General features: G+C 40.8%; 1 protein-coding gene and 1 pseudogene across 6 annotated transcripts in view; both read left to right on the plus strand.

Moving 5' to 3' along the window:
- The window catches only part of GRM5 (glutamate metabotropic receptor 5), a 485,303-nt gene extending 461,745 nt beyond the window's left edge, over positions 1 to 23,558 (plus strand). For 4 of the 5 annotated variants that reach the window (XM_080640487.1, XM_080640489.1, XM_080640488.1 and 1 more), the window contains exons 9-10: positions 3,548 to 3,643; positions 18,593 to 23,558. In XM_080640487.1, coding sequence (XP_080496613.1) covers positions 3,548 to 3,643; positions 18,593 to 19,523 — 1,027 coding nt within the window. In that variant the 3' untranslated portion in view covers positions 19,524 to 23,558. The remainder of the gene's footprint in view (positions 1 to 3,547; positions 3,644 to 18,592) is intronic. The other variant, XM_080640490.1, reaches the window with a different exon arrangement.
- Positions 258 to 897, plus strand: LOC308233476 (large ribosomal subunit protein uL16-like; annotated as a pseudogene). The gene has a single exon. The product of its transcript is annotated as a large ribosomal subunit protein uL16-like (transcript).
- Positions 23,559 to 25,258: the final 1,700 nt, after the last annotated feature.

A 25,258-nucleotide genomic window follows, 5' to 3' on the forward strand; every position in this document is an offset into this window, starting at 1 on the left:
GGGAGGGTGGGGGTAAGGGGGAGAGATCAACCAAAGAACTTGTATGCATGCATATAAACCTAACCAATGGACACAGACACCAGGGGGTGAGGGCATGAGTGGGGGGTGGGGGGTGGGAGGGGCAATGGAGGGATAAGGACACATATGTAATACCTTAATCAATAAAGAAATTAAAAAAAAAACAAACAATTGAGGATCCTCTTTCCCTTCGGCATGCCACTGAAGATCCTGGTGCCACTGAAGATCCTTGTGTCGCCATGGGTCGCCGCCCAGCCCGGCGGTATTGCAAGAACAAGCCTTACGCAAAGTTTCACTTCTGCCGAGGTGTCCCTGATGCCAAGATCCGCATCTTTGACCTGGGGCGGAAGAAGGCGAAAGTGGACAAGTTCCCACTCTGTGGCCACATGGTGTCAGATGAATATAAGCAGCTCTCTTCCGAAGCCCTGGAGGCTGCCCGTATTTGTGCCAAGTACATGGTGAAAAGCTGTGGCAAAGATGGTTTTCACATGTGAGTGCGGCTCTACCCCTTCCGAGTCATCCGCATCAACACTACCTGTCTGGAGCCTGTGCTGGGGCTAACAGGCTCCAGACAGGTATGCGGGGTGCCTTTGGAAAGCCCCAGGGCACAGAGGCCAGAGTCCACATTGGCCAAGTCATCATGTCCATCCGCACCAAGCTGCAGAATAAGAAGCATGTGACTGAGGCCCTAGCAGAGCCAAGTTCAAGTTCCCTGGCCGCCAGAAGATCCACATCTCCAAGAAGTGGGGCTTTATTAAGTTTAATGTGGATGAGTTTGAAGACACGGTGGCTGAGAAGCGCCTCATCCCAGATGGCTGTGGGGTCAAATACATCCCTAATCATGGTCCCCTGGACAAATGGCTGGCCCTGCACTCCTGAGAGACTCGGTGCTGCCCCCATCTTACACCCACCAATAAATCAACTTTCTATTCCCCCCCCAAAAAAAATAAATACTGAGGATAGTGCCCTGGCTGGGTAAATCAGTTGGTTAGAGTATTATCCCCATAGTTTAAGGACCCCTTTGAGTGACCATCAATAGTTCTCTTCTATTAATATTCTTTTAATTTATGCTATAGAGACGTATTCTGGTTGTGCAACTCAATTCGTAAACACGCACAAAATATTTTCTGTTGACATGTGGAATGGCATTCGATGATTGGTGCTTCACAAGGGATTCTCTTCTGAGGTATTTTCTTTGGTAAAATAAAGGCTACTCCTGTGGTTTGATCTAATGCTTTACCTCCTCTAACTAAGTCTTTAAGTGTTTTCCCTCTCTTCTTTATGGCCTAGACCAGTGGTCGGCAAACTCATTAGTCAACAGAGCCAAATATCAACAGTGCAACGATTGAAATTTCTTTTTTGAGAGCCAAATTTTTTAAACTTAAACTTCTTCTAACGCCACTTCTTCAAAATAGACTCGCCCAGGCCGTGGTATTTTGTGGAAGACACACACTCAAGGGGCCAAAGAGCCACATGTGGCTCGCAAGCCGCAGTTTGCCGACCACGGGCCCAGATCTAAAGTTACTTGTGTATATACTGTCTGCTTCCCTTCTTTCTCCCACTAGTATGTGAGCTCTATAAGGTGGGACCCATGAATTATTAGTCTTTATATGCCCAGGACAAAGCCCATTGCCTAGAATGTAATAGATGCTTAATTAATATCTACTGAATAAGGTAATTTATTCCATCCATTCGACTTGATTTAATGAGCCATTTTCATTAAAAAATGAAATACTTTTAACACCTTTGAAGAGGAAAAAATTAAGAGGAAGATCTCAATCCCAGGACTAATAATGATTTTAATTGTTTTGTTTTATTTAATATTAATTTTGGGACAGCAGGAAAAGAAACTTTTTTAAAAAGTGACCGTACTGCCGAAACCGGTTTGGCTCAGTGGTTAGAGCGTCGGTCTGCGGACTGAAGGGTCCAGGTTCGATTCCGGTCAGGGGCATGTACCTTGGTTGCGGGCACATCCCCAGTGGGAGGTGTGCAAGAGGCAGCTGATCGATGTTTCTCTCTCATCGATGTTTCTAGCTCTCTATCCTTCTCCCTTCCTCTCTGTAAAATATCAATAAAATATATTTTTTTAAAAAAAGTGACCGTACCAAGGTAAACAAGTCTTCTGATAGTAACTTTATCACTGACTGTTGAATACCAAAATGGATGAAACGACATCATATGAGGCTCCAATTTTACAAGTAAAAAAAGATAATAAAGATAAACTTTAAGAGTTGTAGGGCCCTGCAGTCTCTACTGGCAGTTATTTTCTACTGACTAGGCTTGTGATGTTGTCAAGTCATTTCAGTAAGTCTCAGTTACCTCACTGGCACCTGGGTACAACAGTGCCTCTTTACCCCACAGGCTTAAACGATGAGTGAAACAGAGATTATTCTGTGAAGCATGTTGGCTTTGAAAACTGTCATTTAACTATAAAGGCTCATTTTGATGAACCATGGAGCACATTGATGTTGAAAATCAGATAGCTTATTTTAGATGAAACATCTGGTACCTTCCAGGTCTGATGAATTGCCAATTCTAATGCAAAAGTTGTGTGAGCCACCCTGCACAATTAAGCAACTCCATACTGGCTCTCAAACTTCAGCCTAATGGGCATAGAAACCTCTCACATCAAAGGAATTTCTTTTCTTTTTTGGCATCACCAGTCTCTAACATACGAGGAGGGGGGGACAAAAAGTAGGTTTACAGTTGTGAATACATGAAACAGAGTTTATTCTCATATTATTATTTTATTCATAATTGTATTATTTATTTGTATTATTTATCTTCTCATTATTAATATTATTTCGTATCTTTACTTATGACTTATCTTTTAGGTAATGATGGCTGGTAATTCAACCTTCTTTTGCCCATTCCTGTACATAATGTTCAGACATAGTACCACTTAATGAAGGTTTTTTTTAATGACAAGAATACATTTTTTAAAAGACTGATAATTGAAGGCAACACATTATAATGGCTAAAAATGTGGTTTCAAAACTTAGACCCCTTGTGTTCAAAATCCTTGATCAATTTATTTAATCCTTACAATCTTAGGTTTCTTCTTCTTCAAAAAAAATGGATATAATAACAACAGAGCCTCTGCCACAGCGTTGTTGCCAGAATTCAATTTAAGTAATGTTACTTAAATTTAAGTAACATTCTACCTGTCTAGCACATGGTAAACACCAAATAAACACTAACTTACTTATCTTCATCTTTTTCTTAGATGCTAGGGATTATATAGCTTTTACCATTGACTACTAAATCTGATGAACTCATGGATTAATAAGTAATGTATAAGGATAGATCACATGTGCTTTAACTAAGAAATAACAGAATGGTCTCCAGTCTTATGAATATACCATCACAATCATCTATTAGGTATCACAGGGCAGCCATTGAAGTGAAAAGCAGGAGGCCCTGTTTTGGCGTGGGGCGACCCTCTATAGCCCCGCTCTTCCTCAGCCTGGCCATTTAAGCATACAATCACATCTCTCTGTTTGCTCCTGTCCTTGTTCATGCATACCAGGTACAAAGACAGGAGACTGGCCCAGCACAAGTCGGAAATAGAGTGTTTCACCCCCAAAGGGAGTATGGGGAATGGTGGGAGAGCAACAATGAGCAGGTAAGCAAACTGTGAGTGGCCTGAGGTGGTGTGAGCTACATGTGTGCAAGCTAGAGGAACAGGTGGCTCCCTAGTCTGGGTCCTCACTCAACTGTGCATCCCATACAGTGTGTCCAACCTGGGCCACCGCTGGTTTTCTGTGTGTGTTTGATTTGCAAAACCCATACCATCTTCGTGTGAAGTGATGGGAGCCTCCTGTCCCAGGTGCTGCTGTTTCCCAGGGCTGTGCGCTTTGCATGTCTGAAGCCTTACCTCACAGTCAGTTCTCTCACGGATCTTAATGTACTGGTTAATTGCTTCTGGAGTTTGCAAAGTGGAAGAGCTTGGAGGAAATTCACATTTCGGGATTATCCAATTACTTAGGAAAACAAATGCAAAAGCCTAACACTGGTTTTGAGAGAAGAACTACAATTGAGGGAAGATGCCAGCTCCAAATCCCAGACAAACCTGGGAATTAATCTGACTTCCGTTGAACATAACAACATCAACGCACAGAGAAGGGCAAATGCCATGCCAAACTAGTGAACTATGGAGGCAAGAAGCTTTTCGTGAACTGATATCAGGAAAGCTAGTCCTCCTCTAGCTACCGTAGCTTTGCATCTCCTTTACTTCTCTGTGTTTCGTGGCAAACACTCCCTGTTGCTGCGCTATGCATGTTCCTTCATACCAGGCACTCCCAACTGAGCTGTGCCCAGTAAACTGGGGTATTTGTAATTAGAAGCATCGACTAAGCTGTGTTGCATGAAATAAACGCGCTTTATTGCATGCGACTGGGTTTCAGGAAAAGGGCTCTGGAGATAAAGACCATCAAGATTGGCATTAAACAGTTCCTAGAAGTTGGGGAATCACTCACGGTGAACTGACTCTTCACCTCTAATTTGTTGTGGCACTTCCCAATCCACCAGTGAGGTGTGGAAGGGAAGGTCTTGGAAATCACCCTGGATTAAAGGAAAGAGAAGTGTAGAAAGCAGAGTATATACCTGTGTGTGTGCATGTGCTGAGAGCAGAGCTTGAGAGCCAGCTGTATAGCAAGAACATATCCTGTTGACCTTTTACCCCAAATGTTGCATTTGCTTCCTTGGTAGGGGCTCCTTCTGGTTTTCAAAACAATGTCTAACTTTCTCCAAGGACCATTGCATTGCACAACCTCTGGGGGACCATTCACATTGCAGTACATTAAAATGTTGCCTGGAAATGTGCAGCATACAACCTGAGCAATCATTTGTGCAGCTCTGGCTAAGAGCTTGGCCACCTTCATCCATGACTCCTAGAGGCAAGGCAATGAGAGTGTGTGTACATATGTGTACACATTGGTGTATCTGATGGCCTTATGCCTATGATTCCTTTCTACAACTATTTTTTTTATCTCAGTATATCTGGAAGATAACATCAATAGATTATTTTGTGGGAGTAACTCAAGAGACTACTACTGGGACTGCTGGTTTCCTTCTGTCAAGATATGATAAAGTGTCCTAATTCCTGTCTTTGAAAATCAAACAGCACCCAAGTTCACTGGCCAAAAGACTGTATCAAATGAGCACAGGGCTCTGTCCAGAGTGTAGGACTGGAGTTTCCAAACCTAGCAAACTTGGCTGCCTATCAAACATACTAACACAAAATCTTGGACAATATAACCTAGAAATCTGTAGCGTTACATGTTTCCTAGGTCATTCTGTCTTAGCCAGTTTCTACTGACATTTAAGAATACTCCATTCATCTAAAGAGGTCATAGAGCTATTCATGACAAACATTAAGTCTCAATTCTGTCATGCAGTGTTCTTAGGAGTATTTGGTCAATGCTTAGACCTCTCAGATCTGATCAGTTCAGCAATTAGATTTGCTCAAGGCTGCCTTCATTGAGAATGGACAAGAGACAGTGGGACACATAGGATAAGAAGACCCCAGAGCACACAGACCAAACTTCCTTGGGTGAGATCTAGATCTACAGAGGTAGGCACTCAATGTATCTACACTGGGAATGGTAGATACCACTTAGCTTTTGTTTCCTCACTTGTTTGGATATAGCCAAAGTAATGGCAAGGCTTATTACACTGATATGTCCTGGTGGTACAGGGGGACACGGAGCATGCTGTCAGAAAGACAGTTCTGTTGGAGTAACCCTCTCAGCCCTTCAGAAAAGCATAGTTAATTGGGAACAAATGGTTTTCTCATCCTACTTCTTCTTCCTTCCCAGTTGTTTAGCATTAAATAAAAACTGACACAGAGAGAGAAAGAATGTGTGGGAGAGGAAGGGAGTCCCTCAGTGCTTTAAGAGAGCTTTTCATTAGGGAGGACAGAAGGCCTGGAGACAGACAAAAGGAGAGGCCAAAATTTCTAAGACCTTTAAATCCTTTTTCCAACTTTATATATGTTCATATCAACACACACACAGACACACACACACACACAATGACATTTTTCCAGGAGAAGTAAGTTTAAAATTGAATATTAAGAGAAGACATATCATAGAGGAGGCAACTGCAATGTAAACCATTTTTAATAAGAGGTTAGATTTGTTAACCCCGATTAATTTACTGTGGCATTAAATAGAGCTGGAAATAAGATAACTGTATGAGACTTTTATAGAGACTTTTAGCATCAGCCTATATGGCCATCTTTCTCATCCACTCCCCCCAGTTGCTTCCCAGAGTCATGGTCATTATCACATTTACTCTGAAAATGACTGAGCTGGTTCTGCAACTATTACTGAACAACCAGTCCCAGAGAGGGGCTAAAAAAGTTCAAACAACCACAGAAAAACAGGAGTGTTGCCCTGCATCTCATTGACCTATGTGTTCTATAATGAAACTATAATGGACAGGACCCTATGAATTCACACTTGGGTGATTCTTCAGAGCCAAGCCTCCTGGTAGCAGAAAAGAAGTTTAAATGCATGTAGTTACATCCAGCCAAAACACTCTTATCTGCAAAATTGGCAAGGCCTTAGAGACACTCCCACACTTCTCCCTCCTACCTCCACCGTAATCTCGTGGGCATTTGAAATGGAATGATAACATTACATGTATCCATAACACTGTAGATCCCTGAAATACTATGTTGCTGTTTTCCCTTTATGTGAACTTTTTTTTTTCCTTCTGTCTGAATATAGCATAACGTGTCATCTTTTCATATTTCCACAGTGGACAGTCTAAGTGTATTTCAGAGCAGAGTCCTCCTAAATGCAGGAGAAGTGAACAAGATAGGGAGGTGCTATATGAACTGAAAATTCTCTAAACCCTGTCACCGCATGAGTTCATACCGTGATGGTCCACCATCAGGAATGGCAAAAGCTTCAATGAATGTTCTTATCTCCTGTCTCAGCAGGGGTATTTGATGGGAGTCTGTGTGTGATGTGCTCATGCTGGACCCCAGTAGGAGAGCCACAGACATTCTGAGCTTCCCAGTCTCTCTTTAAGAAAGAGCTCCCTTAGTCAAATGAAGGTGATAGATCTACAATCCCCCACCAGCAATGGAAGAGAGGAGGGCGGTACCAAGTTATTTTTATTGTTGCTGTGTCATAATATCAGTTATGTAAACTATTAACCCCAATCAGTTGAGTAACAGATGCAGCATCTAATTTTAGTGGGTATAAATGTTTAATAAATTCTTAGAGAACCTGGTAAGAGTGATGTCATGATAGTTATTATTGAATTAGTTGGAACTCAGATTTGAAAAGTAACCCCAAAATGTAATGTCTATGTTAGGACTGTTTTGCCTTTCTTTCATTCAATTATTATTTTCTTCATTTAATGTTCATTTATGAAGTATATACTATGAGTCAAGCACTTTCAAGACTATGGAGATAAATGAGTGACCAAGACATGACTAATGCCCTTGAAAATCTGTGGTCTATTTGGGAACGGAGTCAGAAAAGTAGATCATCGCAATGTAATATAGAACCTCTCTCCCACAGGATAATGTATGTGTCAGAATAACTCCTCATTTGATATCATTTCTTTTTTTAATATCATTTCTATAACTTCTGCCATTACTAATAGAATTAAGAGACATAGAAACTAAGTAATAAACCTGAACTGAGTGCTTAGAGTAGGCCTATGCACACAGTTATATAAAATTCAGAATCCACAAAAAAGGAAGATTCTGCCTTTCTAGAACAATAGAGCCCAAGTTAGTTGCTTAGCAATAGATTAGGACCCCTGCAGTAGACTGCTCTTTATTCCCTCCCAAAGTCAATTTCAAATGTTCTAACTTATACTTAGAAATGTTCTAAAACAAATAATAGTAACTACAATAATTACTATAACTTAGACACTGTGATAGTCCCGTCATATATTATATGCATTCTCCCAAGAACATTATAAGCAAGGCATTTTTTTATTCCCATGGTACAGACAAGGAAAATGAGGATCAGGAATATTAAATAACACAGTAGAGTAATTTAATGAAAATTCTAAAATCAAAGAGAGATGCTATAACTAAGATCAAAAGAAGTCTTTTGTCTAAACAAATCATTTTTTTCAGCAACCATTATAAAAATCCTGTGATTCTCTTATTCTACAGTCCTTCAGGATTTATCTCTGTGATATTCAGGTCAGTTGGTAGAGTTTTCAAATTTATTATCTGGTTATTTTATGGACACAAACTTGGATGTTGCCGTTTCCCTGGACACTCCACAAGGGTATGTCTTATTGCCCCTTGGTTCATGTGTGCATCTGGGCACTTAGCACAGAGACAATATTGCATGGTGGCAATGACTCTGGGTTTAAGGTCAGATTTGAGGCACTAGGCTCTGCCTTTATTTGACTTAGGCATCTTAGTTAACTTCCATAAGCCTCAGTTTTTACATCTATAGTACAAGTTAATAATACATGTTTATACCAAGCATTCAAGGTAATGGGATTTACTTCATTTCCCAAACATTCCCAGCCCAAGTACTCCACACCAGGCACCATACTAAGCACAGGAGATGCATGTAGTCATTGCCCTTGGAGTGTTCTAGGTTCAGTGCAGAGACAGATTTTTAAATAATTAATATTACCATCCTATAAGTGCTCTGTCAGACAACTGTTGTGAGGTCAAATATAATAAGACTAGTGACCCAGTGCACAGATTTGTGCACACTGAAAGAAAATTAATTAGAAGGTGGCTGGTGGGGTGAGACTGGGTGAGATGGTCCCTCCCCAGCTGGCCACACCTGGGGTGGTTCCATGGCTCGAAGGGCATCTGCAGAGTGAGCGGGGCCCCTCCAGTAGGTGGGGTCCCTTGGCTTGGCCTGTGGGGATCAGGCTGAAACTGGCTTTCCAACAACCCCCAATGGGTCCCAGAGTGTGGGTCACTCTGCAAAGTTGCTGTCATATAGGGTATGGAACACAAATGCAAGTGTGCAGTAAACCAGATTTGGGGCCGACAGTGCCCCAGCAACAACATAACCCACGGCTGAAGGTGGAATCGTGTGGCCCCTCAAGGAATTGGGCTCCCTCCTCTCTGGTTTCAGGGTGCATTACCTGAGAACCGCTGCTGCCAAAGTCATTGCAGCTTGGCAGCTCCTGTGTTGAGCATCTGCCCCCTGGTGGCCAGTGTGCATCATAGCTACCAGTCAGATGGACACTTCGCATATTAGCTTTTTATATATATACTAGAGGTCAGTTGCACAAAGATTCGTGCAATAGGCCTTCCTTCCCCTGGCTGCCAGCAGCAGTTTCCTCTGGCACCCGGGACCCAGGCCTTCACTCCAGCTGCAGCAAAGAAGCCAAGCCTCTTCAGTCTTCAGTCTTCAGTCTTCAGTCTTCCATCTTTGCTCAGGCCAGAGCCTTCAGTCTTCGCTCTGTGCCTGTGTATGCAAATTAACCCACCATCTTTGTTGGGTTAATTTACATACTCACTCCTGATTGGCATCACAGAGGTATGGTCAATTTGCATCTTTCTCTTTTATTAGCATAGATATATAGATAAGTGAAACTCCTTGTGGGGTGTAAAGTTCTATTTAAATGGGAGCTATTACCTTCCCCAAACTCCCTCTCCTTTGTCATCAATCCCAACCCTATGTTTTATTCAAGGTTAAATCAAGCTGGATTCATCCACAAAATCTTCCTGCCTATACCAGCTCACAGGCACAAAACAGTTGTGTCTTCTTTTGTTTTCTCTTTACTCAGTTTTAATCTGGGTTTTATATTGATTGCTCAGAGGGGAGGAGAAGAGGCTGAGGGAGGAAGGATCATTTCCTGTTTTGGGGAAAAGGAAAAAACAAAACAAACGTCTAATCTTAGGTAAAGAACCTTAACTGAAGCCTAGAACTTAAATCGCAGTATGAGGAGTTACTTAGTTTTGAGATTTGAATCCAGGTTACTGAATTATGGATCATAAGAACTAGCTTAATTTGAGAAAGAAACCTCTGTGATGATCCAACAAAACGCCTCTTTATGAGGACTTAGGGGAAGTAGCAGCTATACGTTACCATTAGTTCATCTGAATGGACATGTAACATTTTGAAAAGGCCTCCTGTTGCTGTTAAACCAAAGAGAAGTGAACAGGGGGCCCAGGGGTTCTCTTCCGAACAAGGATCTTATTAGGGACTAACCACCCAGTAAGAGATATGCTCTGGAGGAATTATCACAGAAGTGTGCAGCCACTGCTCCCTCCCAGCTACTCAGAAGAGAGGGAAAGTCCACCTCACAGGGTTGCTGCAAGAGTTTCATGAGATTAAACACATGGAATTACCTTTTATTTATTTCTTTTTTGCAACACGTGCAATACATATGCTAACTGGATTTTGTTTATTCATGTTATTTCAAGATTCCCCAGGCTTTGCGCCTCATTAAGTCCACTTTATTTGCAAATCCTTCCTTGAAACTTCTTCCCCAGTGAAAAACCTTTTCCCTGAATTCTTTGAATACTAACAAGAAAATTCTAACGGACAAGAACAAATATCTTTTCTTTTTACAATAGGTCTTGGTATCAGTATATTCCTTTCCATCCTCTTTTTTTTGTCATACCTTTTAGTATCTTAAAACTGTAACCCTGCACTATGAAAACAACCTCTTAAATCTACTCTGGACACCACTATTTGGCTTGTATTGATCTACCGAGTTCCTCATTGCCTTAAAGACTAATTACCATAACCAATATTAATTAAATCATAACATTTTCCTAAAGTAGAAGCAGGACTGGGGCCAAATGATGAGTAAGGTCAATGGATGAAGCTGGGGCGAGGGTTTAAAGAAGATTATGGCAGGTTCCTACATTCGTTTGTTTTGTTAAGCTCAAGAAAGAAAATCAAATATGCAAAATATTAAATAACAATGTAGAATTCTTACAGTTGAAGAATAACAGAAAAGAAGCCATGAGTATTTCTTTATATTGTATTCATTCATTTATTGAAGCATGTAGGTTACATATGTATCTAATACTTGGACCATCTCTCTGATCTAACATATTAGACCACCTATGAATTCCAGATACTAACAAGCCCAAGTTTAAGGTGAAGAGATTAAGAAAAACAAACAAACAAAACAAAAAAAAACTCAGACAACAGTATGATGATTACCAGGGGGATAAGGGGGTAAAGGAGGTAGAAGAGGGTAATGGAGGTATAAATGGCAATAGAAGGAGACTTGACTTGGTGAACACACAAAATAATATACAGATGATGTGCTATAGAATTGTATACCCTATATAATTTTATTAACCAATGTCACCCCAATAAATCAATTTTAAAAATTAGCATATAAGTGCTGAAACCTAATAGCTAACTAGAGACAAGGCCTCTAATAAACCTAATAATTTGTAATCTGAAATGACCTGCCTGGGTTGCCAGCGCTTGGACCAGGACCCCTTCTTCCTTTAATATATGTTGGCTACCAGCTGCCAAAAAGAGGAAGGAGGAGAAAGAGGGAGAAGGAGAAAGAAAAGGAAGGAGGAGGAGGAGAAGTCCAAGGTTAATTACTGAGTTATTAAAAAAACAAAAGAAAGAACAAGGAAGAAGATCCATGTAGGTCAGGGATGGCCAGGAAGAATATTATAGTGGACAAAAAAATGGAAACTCTATCTTCTGATGCCTTAACTTCTTACTCCATCCCCACACACTCAAACTGGACTACTGCTTATCTTTGGAAAACTGCTTGCAGGAATCCTGACTTCTGTCATTGACATTCCTCCTGGAAGCCAATGCCTAACACTCTCTTTTTGTACTTTGCCATAATCTTCTAATTATTCAAGGCCTAGACACCATCTGTCTCCTATGGGCAGGCAGCATTCTCTGGCCACTCTCCTGCTGCTGGACATGGTTTCTTCCTCTTGTGAAGTTTTGAATCCCTTGTGAGCTTCAACCTAGAGAAACTCAGTGAACTCACTGCTTGCTCCCATGTTCTACCTTCTTCACCCTTAGCACCCATCACCCACCCATCTACTTCATTTCAAGGTCCTGACTGGTGCGGGGGGAGGGGTAGAAACAGCCTCTTTCTATCAAAATACTGTGAATAACTCATATTGTTAGCCTTCTCTACGTATCTCTCTCTTGAATTCAATTTTACCCTCTTTGAGTGTGGTTTCTTATATCAATACTTCTCAGTCACAATATCAAAAATCATTGCTGAATAAAATCATTTGTGAAGTTATCAGATAGCATCTGTTACCAATATTCGTTGAAACACCAAAATTTTCAAAATAGTGCACATTTAAGGTTATGCTTGCAATTATACCATTTTCATTTCCTGGCTTTCCAAATAAGTCAGAAAATGAGAGAGAACTATCAGAGTAGGAATTATGTGTGCTGCATATAGGACAGTTGTCTTTTAATGGATGACAGCATGAAAAAAAGAAAGGCTGAAAACTGCCATATAATATTAATTTATGCTTGTAAGTTTCAAGTGCCTTCATCATCAAGGCATCCATTCATGACAAATGTAGGTGCTCATTCAACCTGTGCTTTTTGAGTTAACATCCAAAGAGCGATATATAGGGTGCTTTCTTGGATTGCAAAGAAATGATTAAGAAGTACAGTGATATAGGGTAATAAAGAATATAAATCAAATGACTAACTTAGCTACTTGAAAACACATATCATCACCAGGTAGTATCTGAGACTTCTCTTCCATGGAATAAGGAGAGATCACTTCAAAAAGCAAATATAGACAGTGTTCTGTCATGGAAAATGGAATTGGAAATTATGTTATGGTATAATCCCACCTTGTCATTTTCTAACTGTGTAACCTTGAGCAAATCACCTACCTAATCTCAATGAGCTTCAGTTTTCTCATTTTTGAACGGGGGATAAAGATGTTGATCCTATCTACCTTTGACAATCAGAATTATTCTAAAAATGCTTTGTAAAGCACTATGCAAATATAAGGTAGCATTGCTTTGTGTGTGTGTGTGTCTATACTAGATAATTTAGTCCTTGACTTCATTTCCATTTATTCAAGTGTTTTCCTCTATACAAACATCTCTAATGCATACATTGTCATGTCCATTTAAGTTGCTTTTGTCAGGGAGGTAGCTATTTACATCCATTTATGCTGTACCTGGGGAAATTTATATAGATAATTCTGTCATATTCTTATAGATTATGGTGTATTTCTCAGTGAAATTGTCAAAACCAAGACATCAGGTTTTAGGCAAGGCTCAGAAAGAAATTTTTCCACCTAATTTAAAAAGTCTGAATAGCAACAATATCAAATTGTTTGGTATATTTTAAAAACTGTATTTCCATACTTTGTAATTCAAAGCAAATTACTGAAAACAAAATATATTGATTTTAAAAGTTTAACAAAATGAGCTGAAAATAGAACTGCAATTGCAAATCTTCAGCTTATAATATTCTTAATTCATGAAATTCTCTTATTGACCTAGTATTTTCTGATGTCATTCCAAAGACATATTTGCTAATGAGGTTACAAGCTTTTTATTTGATACATTTTGTATTAGGAAGCTCAAAATCATATTGTGTCTCTCTCCTGCCTATCCCTCAGCCCAAAATCACAAACAAGAATGGTTTAGTAATTAAGATAACTATTTCATAAAGAGAATTTGGTAATTTTCAGAGGATATATTTGATTATTTTGATGCCATGAAACTGTGCAAGTTATGAAGGTACTAATAAGCTATGTAACAAAGGAGAGAATAAGGGCTTAGGAGTTTGGGGCACTTTTTTTTTTCCCCCATTAAATAAAATACTCTTGAGAATTTTAATTGTTTATGTGCTATTAATAAAACCCTAAACAAGTTCTGAGAGGAAAAACCATACAGATCATTCAACAGCCATTTAAAATGAACACAAAAATTCTAAATTCCATAGACTTTTGATGCTTAAACTCTCTGTATTAACATTTGCTTCCTAACGATAGTGTGCCATAGCAGAATGCTCTAATTCCTGCAGGTTTTGGCAAATGAATAGAGAGATGGGAGAGGTCATTGAACTGACATTCAGAGACGGCTTGAAATGAATAAATTATTTGTGTCCCACATAGAAAAGAAGACAGAGTACACTTGTGAGAATAAAGATATAAAGTGAAATTTTGGCAGACCCAAAAGATACACAAAAATAAACACACTAAAAACTTATCCCTCAAATAACATTATTGAAATGCTGCTTTATTTTTTCAGAAACAGAAAGCACATTGTCATATATGATAAAACAATAGATTAATTACATGGAATTATATTTGGCAAAAGGGTTCATTGGTGCCTGGAAAGAGCAAGAAGTGTTTGTTAGTGTTTGTTTTGGCCAGTTTGTCCTCCTTCCTTCCCAGATGTAGCAAATGACTTGTCCTGTCTCTCCCCTGTGCCTCTTTCCTCCTCCTTCTCTAACTAAGAAGATATTCAGTGGGTAAGGTGAAGTGCACTAGACAGGTAAGGACAAGTTCCCTTCCCTTTTTCTTACCTCAAGCCCCTAGGACAAATGTACAATCCTGATGCTTTAAAAAAATTCTCAGCCTAAATAATAATCAACAACACTGTGCCTCAATTGAATGAAAGGGTTGATAAATACCCCCTTGCAGAGGTGCTTTGCTTATTCAAGTACCCTCATGTGCATTACCCTTTGGTTCCGCCCAGCAATCATGTGAAGTGAGCAGGGGAGGTTCATTTCCTCCATTTTTACCAATAAGCAAAGAGGCTTCAATGTGTTAAGTGATTTATTTGCCCAATGTCACTCAGCGCCAGATCTTGGACCCACATTCGGAATCCACGGCTCATACTGCCTCAGTAAGCTTTCACCACTGAGAAGTCTCACTAAAACAGATATATGTGAGTGACAGAAAAGGAATAAACATTTTGTGATAGTCATAGAAACAAGATCTGTGTTTTCATATCTAGTTAATGAAATATTTTATCTGTGTACACTAAGTACTATTCAGTACCGTGCGTTATAAAAAATAGATCCATAAGACAAAAAGAGAATTTAATTAATACTGAATTACTTTTAAAACTTAATTCTAACAGAAAAACAATTCTGTATGACTTTTTAAATGAAATGCATTTATCCAATTATTTGCCCCAAAGTATTATTGAGCACCTGGCCAAAACAAACACCTACTGAATTATAGGCAATGCACCGGTGCTATGGATATAACAGACAACAAAGAACCCTCTGTTTGTGCCTTTAAAACACTCCAGTCAGCAATGAGATGTACATATAGCAAAGAGTTATTAAGTACCTAAGGCAGGACTCTGAGTACCTTAGTCAGGGGTAGGGTCAGGAAAGCATCCCTCCAGAAAAGTCAATTAAGGGGAAATCAAAATTTAAAAAGGAAGAGTTTTAGCAAAAAGGAAGGTAAAGACAGAGAGCACAGAGCACAATGAAAGGGCATTTTAGGAAGAAGTAAAATGTAGAATATGAATAATGTGGAATTTAGTGGAGTAGATGCTATAATCCAAGGACAGAGCTCGGGGTGAGAAAAGAGACCACAGATCAAGCCCTATGAAACTCCAATTTTTGTTACAGTTGGTCATGTTAAGGAGAAATAAGCAGAAATATCTTATGGCTTTACCATATATTTTACTTTGCATTGAATTCCCTGTTCCTCAAAACAGAGCTCAAAATGGTACTGAGTATACTGTTTTTATTTTCTGAAATGTAGTATTTTCTGAAATGTAGTGTTCTGGAATGCAAAAACTAATCTATAGGTATCTTCTCCTTGCTAGACCCTTTTCTCTACATCCTCACAACAACCTTCATCAAATGATAGATGGATTTGTTTGTTTGTTTTTACCAAGCCTTAAAGAGATGATTATTATTATCTAAGCATCCAGGATGGCTGATCCAGAATTACAACCCAGATTTTAGGATTCTTTGTCCATTACACTTGCCAGGACAACACAAACTTCCCTGTTAGCATAAGAATCCTATTCATCCATCAGACCCTTATTAATATCTGTGTGCCAATAAACAAGATAGATAAGGTCCCTGTCTTCATGGGAACTATATCCTACTAATAAATAGATTGATGTCATAAATTAGAGGTGGTTTTTTTTTTTTTTTCTGAGAGTTGCCATTTACTTTGTAGAAAAATACCTTTTATTACCCAAGAAATGAAATGAAGTGCTCAGATTTAGACTTCATTCCTCTGGTGTCTCCTTGTGTCCATTTCCCTTGTTATTCTGATTGCCTGGTGCACTCTCTCCCACATGACTAAGGGCACTGTGAACAAAGGATGGCAGGAAAGATATCAGTAGTTTGTGCATATTGGTTGGTTAGGATAGTTTCCTTCTCACACATTCATCCAGAGGTTTTTTTAATCTGCTATCATGTTTTGGGGCATGGCTACATGTGATTCCCAAGGATTGTCACTGTTAACGCCCAAAGTTATATTCCATCAAAACCTTTCTGTGCTGGGAACAAGAACTTCCCTAGGATAAAGCTTGGAGAATAAATCCAGTTATGCTTCTAGTTTCTAGCCCATGCTTTGTATTAAAGTGGCCTCAGAGAACTGAAAGACGTATTGTCCCTCCCAACATACCTGTTTTTCATCCTGCTGGTAGGAGAAAAAGGGGTTGTTGGCAAACATCCTCCAAATCAAACACCATAAATAATCTGGCCCATTTATTCTGTGTCATGTTCCAGGAGTTAGTGGACACCTGGGAAGAAGAAAAATAATGCACTAAAAACATAAAAGGTGGCAGGTCAGGTTGATGCACAATGTAAAAACAAACCATGAAACTTTCCTGGGAACAAAAGTTAGAGGTTGGCAGGGCCTTTTCTGCTACTGAGGATGCATAGCAACCTCCAAACCTGGATATAATCTATCCATCCTTTGCAGAAAGAAAGGTGGGGGTGGGGAGTACCTCACATTCCCCAATTCCTAAGGACACCAAGGTGCAATGCCCTGGGTAGATTAAATGGAATGAGAGTTCAAAGGAAGAGCAGAGAAAGGAAGACCACAAAGTGCAAATGGATAGATGAAGAAATTGGGAGCAGTGTGGAAAAGAGGCAGGAAGCATGTTGTTATACGGGCTGCAGAAACAGTGGTCTGTTATCAAGGCAGTGGGTGTCTCAGGTAGAGTGAATATGGCCGTTGTAGTTGGGTAGCCGCAAGACAGGTGGGTTCCAAACACAATTCAGTCCCCTGCCTGGCAAAGGCAGGCCAGCCCTCTAGCTTGGCCTCCAGGAGACCAAGGGAGCAATGGCAACCCAGAGAGAATGGAGAGCTTCCTGATAGAGTTTCTCAGTTTGCAAAACACCTGCTCAGTTTGCAAAATTTTCCTGACCCTACCACTTTGGAGAGCAAGAGGACTTGTAAAACGCATAGGTCTTTGGAACCCAGTACAATCAGAATCTCTTGGGATCCTGCCTAGGATATTTGACAAATGTCCTAGATGAGTCTTATGCACAGTCGAGTTTAATAACCACTTGCTGAGATGATAAAATTTGGTGGCCAGAGCCTTTTATCTACAGACTGCCCAAGGCTATCTCTTGGTTACAGCACCTAGAATTGGGTTGTCTGGACCTAACAGACCCCCAGATAAAGAGATCTCAAGTTCCTTCACGATGAGAAATCACACCAGGATCTCTTCATATACCATCCCTGAAGGTCAAGACACATCCTCTGGCCACACATAGCTTCAGAGGCCATTGTGTCATTTTCTGCGGTCAGGCACGGAAGCACCCATACTATTTCATCAGAGCAGCTTTCAGATCCCAGAGTGGAACCAAAAAGAACTGCCTGGGAAAAGAAAGAGGGAAAAAGACCCTAAGAAAGCACATTAGTCAGATAATACTTAAGCCCCTAATTTGAAAGCAATATGCTAGGTGCCAAAGGCAACATATTACATGCTCTCTCATACAATTATTTCAATTTTTAAGCCTAAAAATAAATTGGTGAGGAAATTTTCTATGAAGTTAAAAAGTTCTAATTAATTAGAAATTCATATGAATTTTTACTTTCCAGAAGATAAGACAGACTAAGTAAAACCATTTTCAAAGTCAGGAATTCATATAGAAATCCCTAAGTAAATACACCAACCAATGGCTGGCAGAATAAAACCTGAACTGGAACTGTCTACTTCCTGGTAACTCTTGACTCTTCCTCCTTCTCTCCATGACTGGGTTGGTGAGTGGAGGTCCTAGTTCTTCTCTTTCAGAGGCCGCTAAGTCTAGGAAGCCCTTGGCCTGCGCCGGGGTCTCCTGCGCAGAGCCACAATACTGCCAGCCCTGGCCTCCAAGTTTGCAGTATAACCAGCTGGTGCACTCCCGGGTGGGCTCAGAACTACTGCAGAATCCCCATAAATACCGCTTCACCCTTACTAATATCCCCTTTGACCACTTTCGTGGAAATGATAAACTGAAGGCCAGCCACAAGGGAGCTGACTTTAACGCAAAACAAAACAAGCAAGCAAATGCCACTTCCAAGATCTCTTTCCATGGTGTCCTGTTGATGCCTTATTTCCTGAAGGAACAAGAAGGGTCCTTCCCAATCCAAGCCCCTTAACCACCCACCATTGGGGAAGCCGATGGGGACCTCGCTGAGTCACCTCTCCTCTCCCTTCTCTCCGCAGCTCCAATGGAAAGTCTGTCACGTGGGCCCAGAACGAGAGAAGCGGCCGGGGGCAGCACCTGTGGCAGCGGCTGTCGATCCACATCAACAAGAAGGAGAATCCCAACCAGACGGCGGTCATCAAGCCCTTCCCCAAGAGCACGGAGAGCCGCGGCCTGGGGGCGGGCGGCGGGGGCGGCAGCGCGGGCACCAGCGCGGGGGCCACGGGCGGCGCCAGCTGCACAGCTGCGGGCCCCGGCGGCCCCGAGCCCCCCGACGCCGGCCCCAAGGCGCTGTACGACGTGGTGGAGGCCGAGGAGCAGCTGCCCGCGCCCGCGCGCCCGCGCTCGCCCTCGCCCATCAGCACGCTGAGCCAGCACGCAGGCTCGGCCGGCCGCCCCGACGACGAAGCGCCGTCGCTGCCCTCGGAGCCCGCGGCGCGCAGCAGCGCCTCGCAGGGCTCGCTCATGGAGCAGATCAGCAGCGTGGTGACCCGCTTCACCGCCAACATCAGCGAGCTCAACTCCATGATGCTGTCCACGGCCGCTCCCGGGCCCGGCGCAGGCGCCCCGCTCTGCTCCTCCTACCTGATCCCCAAAGAGATCCAGCTGCCCACGACGGTGACCACCTTCGCCGAAATCCAGCCTCTGCCCACCATCGAGGTCACGGCCGGGGTGCAGCCGGTGGCGGCGGCAGCGGCGGCAGCGGCGGCCCCGCCGGCGGGGGGCGCTGCCCTGGAGACCCCGGCGCCTGGGCCCGAGGCTGCAGCGGGCAAGCCGGACCTGGAGGAGTTGGTGGCCCTCACCCCGCCGTCCCCCTTCAGAGACTCGGTGGACTCGGGGAGTACAAGCCCCAACTCGCCAGTGTCCGAATCTGCCCTGTGTATTCCATCGTCTCCCAAATATGACACACTGATCATCAGAGATTACACTCAGAGCTCCTCATCGTTGTGAAAGTCATTGGAAACCACGCTGGGTTCCCCACGGAGCCAGGCCGCCCGGGTTCACGTGCTCACACGGTGACACGTGCAGTCGCCTGGTTTAAGATCAGAGGTGGAAGATGTGGAGTAAAAGCCGCCCTGGAGACGTGAGATTAATAGTGCTATTTAACATCAACCGACGAAGACACCAACGACACATCTTTTGGCAGATTTTCTTCTAGTGGCCTTAGAAAACACGGGCTTTTAAGAAACACTGCTATTTTTGAGGGCTGGCAGGAGTCTGCTAAAACAGTTACATACCAAGTGCTTTGCTCTAGGGAAGCAATGAGTGTGAAACAGCATAATGGAGGGGGAAAAGCATAGCTGATAAGCAACTGTACAAAGTTCTGTTTGTTTACTTTAGTTCTTTTCCCGGAAGAGTCTTTGATTCACCAAACATGAATGTACATTTTCTAACAAACTGAAAATCTGGGACCAAAACGTCAACCCATCTCTTGTTTTGTTTTGTTTGTTTGTTTCTCTTTTCTTTGTGTCCTTCCCCCCGCCCCCCCCCCCCCCCTTTCTTTTAAAGACTTTGAAAAGCAGTTCCTTGAGCCTGGTATTTACTGAGGCTTAGTGAGTGTGTCTGAAGCATAACACACAACTGGATAATGAGTGGTACGCTGATATATGTAGGGCTTTTAATCAGAGACTTCCTTTCCTCTCCAATTTGTTTGTGAAATCCTCTTCCAAAAGCCTGCATCCGAGATTCCATCTAGTTATTTCAATTCACCTCCATTGACCAAGAAAACCAGTGGAAGATTTCTTGACTATTTCACCATGTTGCCAATCAATACTGGAGTAGCAAAAAATATTTTCTGGAATACTGTTTTGTAATTCCCTTACTGGGGTGCGTTGTGTAGCTGGAAATGCTCTTTATAATAATCATTCTTAAGCTCCAGCTTGGCTATCTCTTTCATGAACTGTGGCCTCTCCTCCTTATATGCTGTTCCGTTAGTATTGCCAGCTAAACTATTAGCATATGCATTTGGGCTTCTTCATTCCTTTCTTTTGAGAACCTGCTGCAGGAAAAAAGCTCCTCTGTTCTTTTCAAGTCCCACCACTGGAAGAAAGGTCCAAAGACCCAATGAAGACGTTGTCACTATTGGAGGCACTGTTGTTCAAAAAATTAACACCGTCTTAATACACTGGAAATGTTAAACTGTATCAAGTCGGCTTAGCAGAGATTTAGCCATGCCAGTGAGCAGTGATTTTAACTTTTCTTGGCTGCTGCAAACAGGGCAGCTATGAACTATGACAAATGTAGATTTTTTTTCAAAGCAATACAGAATACTAAAACAGAGGAACCTTAATGAAAACAAACCACACAGTCTTTCTTAGCCATTCCAAAAAGAGGCAAAGCAATTATGACTATTTTCCTTTTTAAAGTAATTATTAATATCATTTTGTGCATTTCATACTGTCACTTTTTAAATACTGCAGAAAAGAGATTTAAAGTTATAATAGAAATACACATGCTCTGATAGGCTCATATAGATAGAACTCACAGTTCAAGACCTGCATCCACTGTCATCTCTTTCTTCCTCCCATTACAGCTATCCTCAGGTGCCAAATGTTTTTGATTTTTAAATAAGGATAGTAATAAAAGGAGGAGATGTCCTATAAATTTCAAGTTCAGTTGACCCAGCCTTATACTAAAGGTAGCCTTATGAAAAAGTTTTTCTGTGAGGCAGAGTATATTTTTGGCAGAGAGAAAAATAGGTAAAACCTTTTTTTTTCTTTTGCTCAATATCCTTATTTTGTATGTATTTTTTTTTATTTCACATCTACTTAAAAAAAGAACTCAGAAATAGAAATATATCTATTGACCATAATTTATCGTTCTCCACTTTTAAAAGCTATAATAAATGTACTTCTGGATTTCCCTTTCCTGGTACCTGTTTTAGTGTTAAATTTTAAATCAAATCTTTCTATATAAAATATTAAAAGCTAGCATTAATTTACTCAAATATAAATTTAAAACTTCAAACCTCCTATGGCAGATTTGAAATAGCATCATCAGAGCTCCCTGATTCCAAATATGACAATGAGACCCTTGAAAGAGAGTGAACCTAGCTAAATTTTAAGGTGTCATTGAAAGTAAATGTCTGCCTCTACTCGAAAAACAAATGTAAATATCTTGAAGTATTATTATCCCTGGATCCTCATCTAAAGGGTGGCATTCACCTGAGGATTACTGTCTTGATTTCTTAGACATTGAAACATTTTAAATATGCTTTACTATCTAAGTTTTAAAATGTCTTTCATAAAACCCTATGTTGAGTTCCATTTTATTCTCAAGTACAATAAGTTTCACTGTATTGACCAACAGAATGCCATTTTTTAAACTTTCTCCATGATCAAATCATTTCTAACTTTTTAGTAACATATTTCTTTTAAAAGTACATTAATTTATTAGGAATTAAAATTTAATGCAAATAAATTACCATGTAATAATTCCACATGAAATTACAATCAACTCTAAGAAAAATAATTTATCCAATTAGGGGACAAGATGTATTGTTCTCTGTATTTCTATACCCTGTGCCACTTCATTCTATACATTGTATAATACATATTATTAGTAGTAGTGCATTCTTGAGATTTTTTATTTTGGAATGATGCTAACTCTGTCTCTTTGCCAATTCTCATACCAGGTTCCAAGTAATAAATCTACAATACAAAGAAAAATGAATATTCCTTCTAGGGCTAGGATGTGAACTTCACAATTAATTTGGGTACCTATCTTCATTGAATTTCCTTGAAAACAATCTGTTCCTGGTGCCCAGTGATAATTCAGTTGGGACTAAAAGAAAGGGGAAAGTACAGCAAAATGCTAAAGTTCAGAAAAGTGACCCTACAGGACAGTTTGGTTCCAGGATGGAAAAAAAAGAAGACCTGGTTTGATCAAGCGATGTGGATATCTAAGCAGTCTACCCATTCTTTGATTTGGGGAGAGAAGTGGGGGCAGCCTGAGAAAAGCACATCTGGATTGGGAAGAACCATCTGTCTAGATTAGGGGGGAACAGAAAGAAAGGGAGTATGGAAAGGAGAACCAGATAAAATTTGACTGGAAAAATAGCAAACTCCCAAGTGTTGCTAAGCCTTGATAGTAACATTCTTTCCCAAGCTACTGCTGTTACCAGCAAGTGATCAGGAAGACTAGGAGCTGTTTCTGACTGTAAATGAATTGTATAATGGCTCTGCTACAGTTCTGTGACTTCCAAACCAGGAATTAACTACAAACAAACATTTTCTATGTTAGTCTCCTAGCAAAATGTACATGTTTTGGAGACTTCAAAGGTATTATCTGAGTTCACATTTAGCCACAGCTTATTAATAACCCTCAAGCTGTCAGAATCTCTATAGTAACCATTTACAATTTTATACTGTGAAAAAATACAGATCAGTGAAAAGCATAAAGATAAATTAGAATTCACTTTAAAGAGGGTCTGAGGCCTGGGAGATTCTCTACTATCTGTTGAAGAATGAGGCATGTATAAAATAGTTGGCTGAATTTCACTGATCTTCCCAATGTGAACAAATATACTATGTATATTGTGTGTATTTCTAGATTTCAATGGCAGCTGCTGGTGGTGTTGTAATTAGAAATCTATATAGAATATAGATGTTTTAGGGAGATGGTGCCAATCCTAAAAGATTTGTGTGGGCTACAAGTGCTTGTACTTACATTTTTCTGCACTTATAACTGATTTTGGTTTTAAAAAAAAAATTGTGTGCGTGTATCTGTTCTTTTTCTGTTGTTGCAACTTGTACTATTAAAACAATAGAGAATGTTAAATTATTTTGATGTGAATTGCAAATGATTTTTTTCATAAAATTTAACATTTTTATCAGCATTGTTTCACTTTGTACTTGTACAAATGTGTTTTATTTTAGCATTTTAAAATACACTTGCCTGTTTCTCAGTTGTCTAAATCATGTTATAGTTGGTGTTTGTGAAGTCAGTTACTTTTTGAAAAATATTAAAAAAGAAACTATTATATGACTTTAAGATTCTTCCCCTTAAATGTTTAGAATGTTGTCTTAATAGTGTTTTCTAAGACCCAAAGAGCCATAATCTAAATCTTAAATTCTAAATGATTCACACAGTTGAATTATGGGGTTTACAAAGTAGCCTGGGGACAGTAGATTAAAACAAAAAAATGTTTGTGTATGGAAATGTAAGTACTAATTATTTAATTCCACAATGATCTGTGTTGCTAGAGGTAACATCAGAAAATAATATAGATTTTTTTGTGTGTATACAAATATACACACATCCATATAGATATTTCACTTTTGAGTCCATCTATACATGTTTTTCTGTGTGTGTGTTTCTGTGTGCATGTAAGGGCATCTATAATAATAAAAGCATAATATGCTAATTAGACTGGATATCCTTCCAGACATCCTTCTGGACAACCTTCTGGATGAAGCTGGGGCTGCAAGGGAAGCCCAGGTCCATGGTGCCTACTGGCGGCTGAAAGGAAGCCTGGGTCCCGGGTGCCAGAGGGAATCCGGTGCCAGCAGCCAGGGGAAGGAAGGCCTACTCTTGCATGAATTTCATGCATCAGGTCTCTAGTATCTACATAATTTCCTAGGAAAAATTTACTTGTCAAATCACTTTTTACTTTGATGGATTCTTAAGCAAATTTATATTCCCTGAATACAAATAAGCTAAATTCTAAAAGCAAAAGGTAGACTAGATATTTAATGCGTGGATGAGAAAGACAATGTAGATTTTAAAATATAGCTTCTCTCTGTTTCCCTATATTGCAATGTTTATTAACTTATTATTCTTATAGTATATATGGAAGTTGATACAAAATATGTTTGATCTTAAAAAGAAAATATTTTTTTTGTGCTTTGTCAGACTTTCTTGGTTTAGTGGCTTCTATTCTAAGTAATACAAATGGTCATATGTTTATATAAACTTGAGGTTGAGCCCTGGCTAGTTTGACTCAGTGGATAGAGCATCGGTCTTTGGACTGAAAGGTCCGGGTTGATTCTGGTCAAGAGCACATGACTAGGTTGTGGGCTCGATCCCCAGTAGGGGGTGTGCAGGAGGCAGCCAATCAGTGATTCTCCCTCATCATTGATGTTTCTCTCCCTCTCCCTTTCTTTCTGATATCAAATATATAAAGATTCATGCAAGAATGGGCCTTCATTCCCCTGGCTGCCGGCACTGCCTTCGCTCTGGCCGGAGTAGCCTTTCTGCCTTCCCACGCTGCCCAGAGGCCCCAAGCGGCTGGGGATGGTGCGAAACACCTGCATCTTCACCATGGTGATGACACAAGCTGCCTGCCCCATCCCCAGCCACTTGGCACCTACGTATGCAAATTAACCCGCCATCTTTGTTGGGTTAATTTGCATACTCACTCCTGATTGGCTGGTGGGTGTCACAAAGGTACAGTCAATTAGCATGTTACTCTTTTATTAGGTAGATATACTAGTGGCCTGGTGCATGAAATTCGTGCACGGGGTGGGGCGGGCCGGTGTCCCTCAGCCCAGCCTGCACCATCTCCAATCTGGGACTCCTCAGAGGATGTCCAACTGCCGGTTTTAGGCCCTGTGGGATCAGGCCTAACCAGCAGTCAGACATCCCTTTCACAATCCGGGACCGCTGGCTTCTAACCACTCACCTGCCTGATTGCCCCTAACCACTCTGCCTGCCAGCCTGATTACCCCCAACTGCCCCCCCCCTGC

This window comes from Plecotus auritus, assembly GCF_963455305.1.
Source record: "Plecotus auritus genome assembly, chromosome: 9".
Taxonomy (NCBI): Eukaryota; Metazoa; Chordata; class Mammalia; order Chiroptera; family Vespertilionidae; genus Plecotus; species Plecotus auritus.